The following is a 14,351-nucleotide window of genomic DNA, read 5'->3' as shown; positions in this document are numbered from 1 at the left end:
TTTAGTATTAATTTTTAAGTTGGTATTTTCCTTAAAAAACCAATTTATGTTCATTTATAAAATTATAAGTAGTTCAGAAGATTATGAAATGAAAAGTAAATCTTCCTTTACTTTTTCTCCTTGGCCGTACTCTCTTCTCTTAATAGTTTCTTGCGTGTCCTTCCAGAAGAAATTTATACGTATATAGCCTCATACTATATATACATGAATGAATATAAATGTAACGGATTTTAATATATTTGTTAGATCGATGATTTATTGGTGGTACATTAACTCATTTTCTTAAGATAGAAGTGCCTAAACAGTGTGACAATTGATATGATATTAAAATCTAATAAAACAGATTTGCTCCTTGGGAAAGCATTTATAATAGATTAGGGTTCCTATTAAATATTACTACTTACAGCTAACCAGATGATTTTTTCATGACAGTTGATTTCTGTGGCTATTTTTAACCAAACTTCAGTTTAAAAGGTTTAGAAAAGTTTAGAAACTTACTGATAGAAACTAATCCTTACTTAGATCCTGCATGCCTGTTGATTTCCTAGTCATGTAGCATGGATATATGTCAAATAAAATATATACAGCATGACAGGAAGTAGGGGAAATGACTGACTTGTGGCTTGGTTCTCAGTGTGTCTTTAGTGCTACAGCTTCTTCCCAGCTGTTTTCTTCCAGGCACTCCCACCTACATTAAAAACAAAAGCCAGAATTTAAGAGCTGGGAGGTGGTGTTCAGTAGCAAGGGCTCCCCTGCGTGGGCTCACTGTGGCCACCAAACTGTTATTCTCATCAGTAAATTGAGATATTAGGTCAGTTTAGAGTAAGCATTCAGTAATAATGTGGGGCCCAATTTTCTCTCTCTCTTTTAGAAATTTGATGCTGATCCAGTTGAATTATTTGAAATTCCAGTAAAAGAATTAACCTTTGACCAACTCCAGTTGTTAAAGGTAGTAATAATAGTGTAAAATGTAAATTATCTTTCAGTTTTAGGACTATTTGTACTTGTTTGTATATAGTAATGTTCTCTTTGTGCATGGGGATGACTAGATATATACAGCATGTATTGAGTCTGTGCTTTGGTTTTCTGTTCTGTTAGGAAGAATGGGTTTGTGCTCATCTATCTGTCTTCTTTAACAGTTTCTGTGGACCCCATCTTTTTTTTGCTTTTTTGAAGGAGATGGGCTATAAGTCTTTATAGGCCATAGGGGCTAGCCATAATCTTAGGTTGTCTCTGGTCTGTTTTAGCTCTGTTTTATTTTATACTTGGACTTCTATGCTATTGTTGATTTTTATAACTATGCTACTATCTAAGATCCTCCTGTATTTTACTATGTAATTTTACATGATCCCTCTTCTTATTCTCATTAGATACCTAAATAATTGGTTGATTGAGTATAAACAGTTTCCTAACTTAATAATTTTTATATTCTCCCCTACTTGGGTATTTGATCATGATCTTATGCATATGTATGTAAATATAGAATATGTACAGTGGTAAGTGCTTATTCTTATTAAACTGATGATTCTACATTTTATAATTTCTCCTAACTTGCTAGCTTTTCAAGTTATAGTTCTATTCTGATGACATTTTGTGTGTATGTGTGTTTTCTAGCTCACTCATGTGACTGCACTAAAATCTAAAGAACTGAAAGGTATGTACCAATGTGAAAACACTGTTTTCATTTCATAATTAGCATTATGAATTTCCTTATCATTTTAACTTACTCTTGATGACCTTAATGAATATAATACTGGGTTATATAAATGTAATTTTATATACATGAAGGCTTTATATGTATTAATTGTCAAATGCATACACATCATGTGTATAGTAAGCATGATTTTTCACTTTTATGAATTTTCTTAGCTTGATGATCAAAAATTCTTTATAATTTTGTACGTATTCATTCTTTTTTTTTAAAATTAATTAATTTGGGTCTTAGTTGCGGCAGGTGGGCTCCTTAGTTGTGGCATGTGGGCTCCTAAGTTGTGGCAGGTGGGCTCCTTAGTTGTGGCACACAGGCTCCTTAGTGTGGCATGCAAACTCTTAGTTGCAGCGTGCATGTGGGATCTAGTTCCCTGACCAGGGATCGAACCTGGACCCCCTGCATTGGGAGCACGGAGTCTTAACCACTGTGCCACCAGGGAGATCCCTCTTTCCAGACATTCTTAAGCATTACAAAGTACAGAATGTATCAAGTATAGAATCTGGCTCCAGAGCCAGGAGTTTGAAACCAGCTCTAGCATTTACCAACTGTGACCTCGGTTACTTTATTTAACCACTCTGTGCCTCAGTTTCCTCAAAGCTTGTCCTACCCACAAAATCCCTTTGTAATTCCACTTTACTTTCTACTTCCACAGAATTTAATAGTCTGTGACATTCATTTTAGCCTGGTGTGTCCTTTTTTTAACGCTTTATTTTTCTATATGTCCTGCCTCTTCCGCCAGGATGTAAACCTCTCAAGGGTGGGGGAAATGTTTTTATATTCCCTGAAACATTTACAGTACTCTGGTTATAGTAGGTACTAATTAGATGTTAATCTGCATTTAGGATAACAGGATAGTTGGAATGCCTTTATGAAGAAATTAGTGAGGTGCCAAAGACTCCAAAGATTATTTTCAGAGCATAAATATGACTTTACAAGCTTGTAAATAGTTCATAACTATTAATAGTAAAATCAATTTTACCTTTAATTTATTTGACTGGAAAATTTTACATGATTTAGTTTTTGAATTTGTAATGCACTAGGGTTGGTTATTTTTGTTGCCTTTTTTGTTTTGCTTTTTGTTTGTTCCTGGGTGATTTTTTTTTTTTAATCTTGATATAAAAATTTTTCTCTTTTGGAAAAAAATTCTTGTGTGCTTTGAGATATAATCAATTTTGGATTAAATGGTAATGATACCAAAGACACAATGTTACCTATAGATTCTCTTAATTTCTAACTTGGTATCTCAAGTAGAAGTATTAGCAAGATTACACAGCCCTTATTAATTCCATTGAGAAATAACAAATCACTGCTTGTGACTTCTTTCTTAAAATTATATTACAGTTTTTATAAGAAAATAATCACTGTTGAGGTCATAAACTGTGATGTTCCTACTAAATGTTGTAAACCAGTCTTCATAAAGGATGCTTATTTTGAAAATGGGGGTTTTAATGGTTAAAATTAATAAATACAGGAGCCTTCAAAAATACTATATATGAAAGGATCTCATAACTACTTCATCCTTTTTTTTGCCTTCAGAATTTAGGAAAAGGTCTTAGTGATAAAATGGCATTTATCTACTGAGTTTTTGTAATTTAAATTTTCAGAATCTGTGGTTGAGGAGGAAAATTCCTTTTCTGAAAATCAGCCATTTCCTTCTCTTAAGATGGTAAGTTCCTTAGGAAAACTAGGGCAGGCTATCATTATTCTGTTATATCTGAATAATTTATTTTGATCTTTTAAATGGGCACTAAAAAGGCTGTGTAAAAGACAACATTAATGTAAACTTACGTTTGATGCTTTTTAGAGAAGATACATTCTTGTGAAGTGTGCCTATGGTGCCTTTTTTTTTTTCTGAGAAACTTATTTGCTCAAATGAATAAAATTCCTACCTCACTGGGTTAATTTGGTAAGAATAGGAAATTCACATATTTCTGTATATAAACAGGAAGGAAAGGGCACAGAAAAGGGGTTGGGGAGTGTGATGATGGGAGAGGCATTTTTACAATTTGTAAGGCTGGTCCTTAGCTTTTAGAGAGAAATTCCCCAACCAAAGAAAATAAGTACCCTGGTTACTTGAAATACAGATTTCAAGTATTCACTCTGAAAATGTGTAACAAAAACTGCCATGAAAATTTAAAAACTAGACCCAATTCATAGAGGAATTCCTTTGACAGCATCAGGCAAGCCTGCGTGGATACCAGATACCTTCTTTGGCCATGCTGAGTCTCCTTTTCTTGCTGGCTCCATTTCCTAATTTTTTCTCTTCTCCACTGTCTTTTTCTGGTGATGTGTCAGGTACAATAGACTTCTTAGGCAAAAATAGGTAATTTCAGTTTATCATGATTATCCACCCTCCAAAAAAGGATGCTACAAGAGACCCCCTAAAATAGACATTGTCTTAGTGCATTTAGAGCATGATTTGTATAAATTTTCAGATATTTATGAAGCCCAGCTAAGTCATTCCTTCTAGTCCAAAATTCTGAAATCGTTTGGTTCTTAGAAATTCCATGATTTCTAGACTTGTGATTTCATAGAACAGAAAAACAGGTTTTTAAAAAATTGTTTATCAAAGGTTTGACAACTTTCGTTTAGCCAAATAAGTTAAGCACACATTTATTCATTCACTTTGCCATCACTATAATTTAATCAGAAAGTTTAAATCCAAAGAAAGGCCAAACGTAATCTTAGTATAAAGGGGAATCCTTCTGCAAATTTGATGTATACCAATCTCAAAACTAATATACGCTATTGTCCTATTTTTCTGATTTTGCATTAGTCCAGTAAAATTGTGGCAGGTACGTTAACTAAATAAGGCTAAACATATCAGAGAACAAAGTCAAAAAGCCCCACAGGAGATTGAGTACAACCTGTTTTAGGTACTGTACTTTTCATGCAGCAGGGGCTAGATCCCAGGTCACCAGAGTCCCAGGCTGTGTTCTTACTCTGTTAGAATTCTTTTATTAGCTATTATAAAATTAAGTACCATATATATTATACATGTTAAGTGATTTCTACACTTTGAAATACTGACTAAACAAACCAGCTGCTTGTAAGTTAATAACCAAGCTTCATATTTTAGATTGGATTTTCTAGTTATGCTGCCCAAGTGGTGTTATTGCAAAGTGTGTAGATAATTTAGTTTTTAATTTTTTAATAAATTTATTTTATTTATTTTTGGCTGCATTGGGTCTTTGTTGCTGCATGTGAGCTTTCTCTAGTTGCGGCGAGCGGGGGCTACTCTTCACTGCGATGCACGGGCTTCTCATTGCGGTGGCTTCTCTTGTTGCAGACCACGGGCTCTAGGCGCATGGGCCTCGGTAGTTGTGGCTCACGGGCTCTAGAGCGCAGGCTCAGTAGTTGTGGTGCACAGGCTTAGTTGCTCCGTGGCATGTGAGATCTTCCTGGACCAGGATTTGAACCCGTGTCCCCAGCATTGGCAGGCGGATTCTTAACCACTGTGCCACCAGGGAAGTCCAAAGTGTCTAGATAATTTAGATATATTGACACTATATTATTTGTTAATTTATGTAGATATAGACTTATTTATTTATGAGCCTCTTTAATTTGGAGTTAACATCTTTCCAGGAGGTTATCACTGTGGTGTTAGTTAAGCTTCACCACCTTCACAACAAGCTAGAAATCATGGTTTTTCATATAACCATATCTTAGTAAAGTAGACTGACATACCTGAATGCAATTCAGAGAACATGACAAATGTCTTTAAATTCATGAGGCTGCCTATCTTATTACTGCTCACTTTAGCTGTTCAGTAGTGATGGTGAAAAGGATTTTAGGTTAGGATCATCTTTGCGGTTAGTAGTGATCGATTATCACAGATATTGCTAAAGACTACTGCCTTTGCTATTTAATTTCTTTTGACTTTCTTATTCAACTTAATCATCAACCAGGTTGTCAGTTTGAGTATAAGAAAAGATAGTGGTTTTTGCTGAAGGCACAAAACACTTTATCCTTACTAGTGATATGTTTTCTTATAGTTTGCTTTTTGTAATTAATCCGTTTTTCTTTTTTCCTTCTTATTCTACCATTCATCTCACCAAAAATGAAACAAAATTTACCACCAACAAACACAACTCTAGGTTTTAGAGTCTTTGCCAGAAGATGTAGGGTTTAACATAGAAATAAAATGGATCTGCCAACAAAGGGTAAGTCATTTTCCATGTGGCACATTCTTCGTTCCTCCCTCCCCGTTTCTTGAAATGCATTCATTCCTATCTCTTTGTTTTAATGGAATAAATGAAACTGAAATCGTGGCTTCTTCCAGCAAGCACAGTGCTTGTTGGAACTTTTAAGTAAAGCATATCTTACACTTACACTAATATTTGAGTTCTTAAAAGTAGTGATGAATGTATTAATAGCAGAAATTCTAATTTACATGTGTCTCATGTGCACATTAATATGGATGGTTTCTGGGCACACTTATAAAGTGAACAGTGAGAACTCTGGCCAGTCAGAACCTTATAACTCTGATTAGTTTTTGGTTTTTTTAACCCCCTGTCTCAATATATACCTTAAATAATTGCCTAAGCAGTTTTCTGTTAAGTGACAGTAGCTAGAAATAATTAATCAGGAAAAGAAATTTCTGCAGACATGTTTTAAATCACTCTGAAATTTAGTCATTCTTTTGTTCAGTTATTATTGAAAAGCTGCTATGGGCCAGGCATTTTCTGAGTTCTGTGCTTAAGTAGTGAAGAAAACAGAATAAAGCCTTGCCTTCCTGAAACTTAACAGTCTTCTAGTCGAGGAAAACAACTAACTCTTGGATGTATCAGATGGGGATATGTGTAAATGGATAAGGCTGCATGGTAAGAGGGCTGATTGGGGTGGGGGGACATTGGAAGTAATTAATCCAGGCATCATGATTGGGCAATCCTGGTATTTGTTCTGGTCAGAATAATCTATAACTGCCCTTAAAGCATGTCTTCTCTGTAGCTATTTATGATAAGCCGGTCCTGGCTAACATGTAACATGTAAGTGCACAACCATGGTTTTTCTAGTAGGTGATTTTTAGTTTTCAGAACTTTTAGAATTATTGTAATGACTAATACTTAAAATTTTTAATATTTGAATATCAACAGGGCTCTTGGTATCTTAGCTATAATTAGAAAATTATTTTTATTATTTATTGAGGGCACTTGATATGCCTAAGACTCAAAGAATGAGATTTTTAACTGGTAATTCTTAATTACCAGGGTTTTTTGGGTAGTGAGTTAGAAAACGAAGTGGAGTCTTTTTGTCCACTTACAGTTTATGAAGATTGTATAAAAATATTTTAAAGTCATGGTAGATTTCAAATTTCCAGAGTTTTAGTTTTTATTTTGTTAACCTTATTAAAGCAAAAGTCTTTTGATGTTATAATTGCTTTGTATATAAGTGTCTCTATACCTAATTATGATAATAATTCACACAGGCCTTTGCTTTCCTCATCTGTAAAATAAGAGTTGGACTAGATGTTCTCGAGAATTTTTCCTAGCACTGTGATTCTAAGGTATTTAATGACTTTTGTTTTCCTATTCTTCCATATAGGATGGAATATGGGACGGTAACTTATCAACATATTTTGACATGAATCTGTTTTTGGATATAATTTTAAAAACTGTCTTAGAAAATTCTGGGAAGAGGAGAATAGTATTTTCTTCATTTGATGCAGATATTTGCACAATGTGAGTAATTCAGTTTTTTTCTCCTATACGCTTAGACTGTAGCTAGGACTAAGGGTACAGAGATTGTAGTTGGAGGTGGGGAAGTTCCCAGACTTCACCCCTGATTTTTCTCAGTCCCATTATATATATTCTCTACTGGGATGCCCTCCACACCCGCTGGCTTGTAGCACCTCATGCCTTGTATTTCATTTTACAGATGTATAATATCCTCCTTAACAAATTGTAAGCCCTCAAGGGATTTCTTTTTGCCCATTTCTGAGAATATTTTAACTCTTGTATAGAATAATCTAAATTTTTCTTTTTTTGACTAAAAGGCAATACACGTTAATGGTGGTTATATCTCAGTAATGAGTATGCTTTTAAAATTTTGTTTCTTTATATTTTTAGTATTTTCTAAAATTTCAAAACAATATATTATGGTTATCTCCCCAATGAAAAGTATTTTTTAAACTGTCTTTTTTAGGGTTCGGCAAAAGCAGAACAAATATCCCATATTATTTTTGACTCAGGGAAAATCTGATATTTACCCTGAACTCATGGACCTCAGATCTCGGACAACCCCCATTGCAATGAGCTTTGCACAGTTTGAAAATCTACTGGTAAGCTATGGTTGAATATTTTAATATTTATTTTTTAAAAATGTTTTAGAGCACTAGTAAATAAAGTTATATATTAATTTAACATCTAATTGGTTAGTTTTGACCTATGTATAATGAGCAGGTAGCTCTACTTAAAATGAGGATATTAAATCTCAGACTCTGAAAAACAGTTAAATGACCACCACCAACAAAATTTTCTTGCAGGCCTAGGTTAAGTAAGTTTTGTAGTTTAGTTTTCTGAGTGGGTTTTATGAATCATCTAAAACGGTTAGATTGTAAACTTGTTTGATTGCATAAATTGTAAGAAAAAATTCTAACATTTTCTTTCCCTGTCCATTCTGCTTTGCAGCAGGTTCTTATTAGTTATCTATTTTATACATATAATAAGTTTCTTTTTCATGAGTAACTTATCTTTCTTCTTTTAGGGGATAAATGCACATACTGAAGACCTTCTCAGAAACCCGTCCTATATTCATGAGGCAAAAGCTAAGGGACTGGTCATATTCTGCTGGGGTGATGATACCAATGATCCTGAAAACAGAAAGAAATTAAAAGAATTTGGAGTTAATGGTCTAATTTATGATAGGTATTTGTTTTTCATGAAAAATTTTCGTGGATTGTTAGAAAAAAAGTAGTAGAATTATCTTAACATTTGTCAGTGGAATTTTTCAAATTTTGAAGTTATACCACAGTCACTTGGGAAGCTTATTTAAAAATTCAGACGACTGGGCCCTAACCCAGATGTATTGAGTCATCTTACGGGTGAAGGTGGCTGCCTTAGACCTCTTCTCTGTCTACACCAGCTTTCTTGGTGATCTCATCCAGTTCTGTGCCTTTTCATACCTTTGTATATCCCCAACTCAAGCCTTTCACCTGACCTCTAAACTTTTATATCCATCTATCAATGCCTATTCTTCCTATAGACTTCCTGATTTCGGTATAAATGACAACTTTCTTTCCAGTTTCTGAGGCCAAATCCCTGGAGTCTTTCATGATTCTGTTCTTTATCTCATACCCAAATCCAGTCAGACAAAATCAAAATCATGTTGATTCTATCTTCGAAATATATCCTGAATCCTTTACTGTTGTCACTCTCCACTAAGCCACATCGTTTCTCAGGCAGATTATGGAAGTAACCTGCTCACTGGGACTGCGTCCACCCATGCACCCTGCTGTCCATTATGGGGGCGGGCAGGACTGAAAACTGAAGTCAGATCATGTTACTGCTTAACCTTCCCCCCGTATTCTGTGTCTCCTAGTATAAAATCCCACATCCTTACAAGGCCCTATGTGAGGTGATCCCTGCCCCTGCCCCCAGTTGGCCTCCTGCTGTTTCTCTTCTGATAAAGATTTCAGGAAAGACTAAAATGTCACCTTCTTAGTAGGGCCTTCCCCAAACATCCTAATTCAAATCAAAACCTCTACTCACAGTGCACTTCCTGACTTTTCTCCGTATATTTACCACCACCTGATATATCCATATACATACTATATTTTACTTATTTTCTCCCCAACCTCCTTTCCCACCCCACCCTCAACACACCCACACAAGCAGAAGCTCCATGAGGGCAAGACTTTGCCTGTTTTGTTCACTGCTGTATCACCAGAGGTTAGATGTAGAAGCTCAGATATTTGTTGAACTAATCTTTTCTTTTTAAATAAACTCCCTGGGTGTTTAGGATGTAAGTCTGAGATCTCTGAGAGATGAAAAGGTTGCTCAGTGTAAAGAAATTTTGGGTTAGAGGGAATGTCATTTGTTCTGCTGAGGGGATTAGTGGGCTTGCTAATACTTGAGCAGCATCATAGAAAGAGTAAGTGATGAAATTGTTACCAGGCCTGCTTTAAAAATACAGTCGTTGGATTTAGTTTATATTACTGTTTGTTCTATAAAGTTATATCACTTTCTTAATAAAGCTTTTCCCCACCCCAACTATTTTGTCTGAATTAGTCTGGTTTTAAAACTGCCACCAGGATAATGCCTGCCTTTTAAAGTGTTTGGTTAATACTGCTTTAAGTGGCATGATTCATAGCTCTTTTTAATAGACATTTCCAACTTATTAAAGGAAAATTAAAATTTTTAAATTACAATTTGATGGAAGTGCTTTATTTAGCAAATTTTGGGGGACTATTTCTTTGAGGAGGAGGAAGGGATGATTGCAAATATTTTCAGGCAAGAAAAGTATATTGTGAGATTATACTAGGTACGGCGGTTGTAGGGTATACAAATTTTAGTTAGATCCTTCACTTAAAGGGCCTTACTTGGTTGTAGCCAAACACTGACCTTGCAAGGAGAACAGGAAGATACTATGTGATACAAAAGGCCCTAAAGAAAGTGAGTTCTTCCTGGCTCATGGTCAACAACAATAATTTTAAAGAGGAAGGATTGAGATGGATTTGGGCGAAGGTGGTGGTTAAATTAGCTTTGACAGGATTTGCATTTTAGGCAGAGGTGCAAGCAGCCACCAGGGCAGGACTGTGTTGAGGGTGTGGAGGATGTTGAGGAGGCAGCCCAGCACTGGCCTCCTGTTCAGACCTGATGAAAGGAGAGGTGGACCGTGTTAGAGTCAAGTCAGTCTTTATTATCTTTGGAAGTTTTTCCTTCTTTTTTCAGTTTTAGTCAAAGAACTACATATGTATATATAATCAACCACACTTATATATATGAACTACATATATGTGTGTTGTGTGTGTGTGTATATTCTTCAAATAGTTCTACAAGACTAACAATAAAAACCAACAGTCCTGGGAATTCCCTGGCGGTCTGTGGTTAGGACTCGGTGCTTTCACTGCCGAGGGCCCGGGTTCAGTCCCTGGTCGGGAAGCTAAGATCCCACAAGCCGCGAGGTGCAGCCAAAATAAAAATTAAAACAAAATAGCAGTCCTTACACCTATCCCTTTCATTGTCTCTAGCTGAATTCCTGTGCCCTAATTTTTTTTGGAACTACTTCTTGGTACTTAAGGTGCTTATGCTGTTATTTTTTCATTATCAAATTTAGACCTATAGAAGGTTTGAATGATAGTGATTCAGAGCCTTTGCTTCATTTTACATGTAGGAGCATTGTGATGTGTTTTAGTTTATCAAAAACCAATTTGTTCTCTTTTACAAAGGCATTAACACAGATTTTACATTTAATCATGGTTTTGTGATATATTATAAGCTGCTATGCTTGATTTGCTGATATTTGGAATTTCTGCATTTGTAGTAATGAGTAAGGTGGCCTTTAATTTACCTTTATCAAATGGTTGTTGTCTAATTTTGGCATGAGGACAATACTTGCCTCATAGAGTAAATTGAACAATGTTTCCTCTTTTTATACTGTGTCTGCTCAAATTATTTTTAAAAATTCAGTAACAGACACCCACATTTAAAGAACATTATTATTAGATTTGAACTCCCCTGTGTTCTCCTCTCTAATTCTATGCCCCTACCTCCTCCCTCAGATAATAACTGATAAGCAAGCAATTACTCTTTTTTAAAAGCTTTTAAATTCTTATATCTATTGCTAAACAATGTAACATTTAGTTTTTCATGGCTTTAAGCTTTATTTGTACTCTTTTCCTACTTGTTATATCCTTAAAATCAATCCATTTGTTATGTTTAGCTGTAATTTATTCATCTTCATGGCTGTATGATTCTACCACAATTTATTCTACTATTGGAGAACACTGAGGTGGTTGCCAGGTTTTTGCTATTACAGTGTTTGCTGTAAACATCGTTGACCAGGTCTCCTATGGTATGTGTGTAAGTTTCTTTAGGGCAATGACTTAAACCTTTTGACCCCAAAACCAGTTAGAAATGCATTTCACATTGTAGCCCAGTGCACACATAGATATGTATATCTACAAGTGTGTACCTGAAACTAAATTAAAAAGATAATGCCCCTTGAATATTTTATTTATATGTGTGTGCTTTTTAAATGATTGTGCCACTGGCTCACACCTATTTCAATGCTTTTCTTAACTTTCTGAACTGATTTTGTGACCCACTAGGTCTCTAGTTCAGCATGACAAGGCACCTATCCGTGGGTCAGGCATTGGAATTACAGCAGGACTATGGGTACATGGAGTGGGCTGTTCTGTGCTCATTGGAGCCTCCTACCAGTTCTCAGGAGTAGGCCACCCATAGTAAATCTGTCAGGTAGAGTGGACACTGAATCAACACATGTTAAATGGCTCAGGGCACTCTGTCCGTAGGTTTCATAGCTGGTAGGATGGGCAGTGGCCCTCCTGGAGTGATAGCCCTGAGCATACGTGCCCACCCATGCAGGCTCCTCCGGTACATGTTGTTTGACTTCTTTGGGCACAGCTGCCGTGCTGAGCTACAGTTCTTGTGTCAGACCTTCTGTTTCCTTTAGTCCAAATCTTTTTCTCTCTTGCTTTACTGTCATTTTTATGGAACACATCCTTCAGTATCTTCTTGAGAAAGGATGGAGAGTAAATGTTTTTGAGGTCTTGCATGTCTGGAAGTATTGTGGCCAGGCATAAAATTCCATGCTAGAAATCATTTCCTTTAGACTTTTAAAAGCATTTCTCCATCGTCTTCACAATTCCATTGTGCTGTTAAGGAATGTGAAACCATGTTGATTCTTACTCCCTCACATGTGATTTCTTTGTTTCTTCTCTGGAAGTTTGGAGAGTTTTCTCTTTTGTCCCCAGTGTTCTAAACTTTCATAGAGATGGTCTTGTGGGTCTGGTTTTACCCATCGTGCTGGACACTTGGCAGCCCTTTTAGTCTACTGATACATGTCCTTGAAGATGTGAAATAGTTAGTGAATTATTTCTTTGATTTTTATTTCTTCCATTTTTCTGAGTTTGTTTTCTTTTTCTTTATAGAATCCTTTTGTTGTATATTATACACTCTTGGACAAGACTTAAAATTCTTATCTTTTCTCATATTTTCTATCTTTGTCTTTTCCACTTTCAAAGATTTCCTCAACCTTATCTTTCACTCATCCTATTGAGTTTTTCGTATCTGCTATTGTGTTTTTAATTTTCAAGAACTGTCTTTTTTTCTCTGGATTCTCTTTTTTTCTATATATAGTTAAAAAATCCTGTTCTCATTTGATGAAAGTACTATTTGTCTGAAGGCATTAAGGAACTTTTTTAAAAAAAAATTTCTTTTGCTTACTATTTTACCTGTTAGAAGCTTTCCTCAGATATTTAGAAATTCTTGGCTGCTTCTTACGATAAGGAATTAAGATCTAAAAAGCTTGTTGGAAGCTCTGAGCGTGTGAATAGGGCTTATGGGATTTTACTGTGGGGTGATCTGGGTGACCTGTTTGGTCATACATCTGTCAGTAGATTAAAAAACTTTGCTTTTTGACTGGTCAGATTCCTTGTAGAAGATGCTTTAATAAATTCTGCTTAGAGGATACAGGTCTGGTTTCTTGGAGTCAAGTGTGAGAAGAGAGATGGGGGAAGGAGGGCATGTCTCTGTATTTAGCATGTGTTGTATTTGTACCATCTCTAATATCCCTGATGCTGATGGCCATTTTATAAAATGCCCCAAACTCTCTAACCTGGTCTTGTCCTCCATTCCAGATTTCCTGTTTAATTCTGGAAATAAACCTCGACCAAGTGGGGTAAGAGCAGCCTCTGCAGCAGGGAGTAAGAGGAAGGGAACCACTTGCTGCTGCTCAAGCCTTCATCCTGTCCTCCCTCTTTGAGCCCCTTCCTTCCCCCCCAGGTTCTACAGAAGTTTGGGGCTGCTTTTAACTTACCCTTTTCATTTTGTCAACTACTGGCTTGTGGTTTGGCCTATCCATTCTGCTGACTGAAACACTTTGTTATTACTTAATCCATCTGTTTTCTAGCTTCCAAAATTCTGTTGTACTGTCTCTTTGGTTCTTCTCATGTTCAGTGAATTTTCTTTTAATACCTTCATTTTATTTTTAACAGAATATAGGGGGTGAACGTAGATGCTTTTGTTCCGTCTGATACCTTGACCCAGAGGTCACTTTTCATTCTCTTATGTATGTCTTTAACAGAAAGTCTTTATGTTAGAATAGTCAAATACTTAATAGAATCAATACTTTAAAACTCTTGTTTAAGAAATTCTTCCCTACTGTGAGGTCATAAAGAGTTAGTGCCTCACATAAATTGTCTGGCTTTCACATTTAAAGCATGAAAGACCTTCCTTTCTCTGCTGATAGGCAATGCTAGCGCTGCCATTGTCACTTGGGGCTTTTTCTGGACTCTCAACTCTAGGTACATCTGCCAGTACTGCATAGCTTTAGGATAATTTTCACACTGGTGAGCAGTCCTTTATTTTATTTTACTTTATTTTATTATTATTTTTTTGGTGGCGCCGCATGGCATGCAGGGTCTTAGTTGCCTGACCAAGGATGAAACCCGTGCCCA

General features: G+C 35.9%; 1 protein-coding gene across 4 annotated transcripts in view; it reads left to right on the top strand.

Moving 5' to 3' along the window:
* The window catches only part of GPCPD1 (glycerophosphocholine phosphodiesterase 1), a 60,473-nt gene that overhangs the window by 38,381 nt on the left and 7,741 nt on the right, over positions 1-14,351 (top strand). For all 4 annotated transcript variants that reach the window (XM_082359055.1, XM_082359056.1, XM_082359057.1 and 1 more), the window contains 7 exons: positions 872-949; positions 1,615-1,654; positions 3,316-3,377; positions 5,809-5,874; positions 7,256-7,392; positions 7,856-7,991; positions 8,417-8,577. In XM_082359055.1, the coding sequence (XP_082215181.1) occupies positions 872-949; positions 1,615-1,654; positions 3,316-3,377; positions 5,809-5,874; positions 7,256-7,392; positions 7,856-7,991; positions 8,417-8,577 (680 nt within the window). The remainder of the gene's footprint in view (positions 1-871; positions 950-1,614; positions 1,655-3,315; positions 3,378-5,808; positions 5,875-7,255; positions 7,393-7,855; positions 7,992-8,416; positions 8,578-14,351) is intronic.

This window comes from Balaenoptera borealis, assembly GCF_965194805.1.
Source record: "Balaenoptera borealis genome assembly, chromosome: 16".
NCBI lineage: Eukaryota > Metazoa > Chordata > Mammalia > Artiodactyla > Balaenopteridae > Balaenoptera > Balaenoptera borealis.
This window is presented reverse-complemented; position numbering and strand designations above follow the sequence as displayed.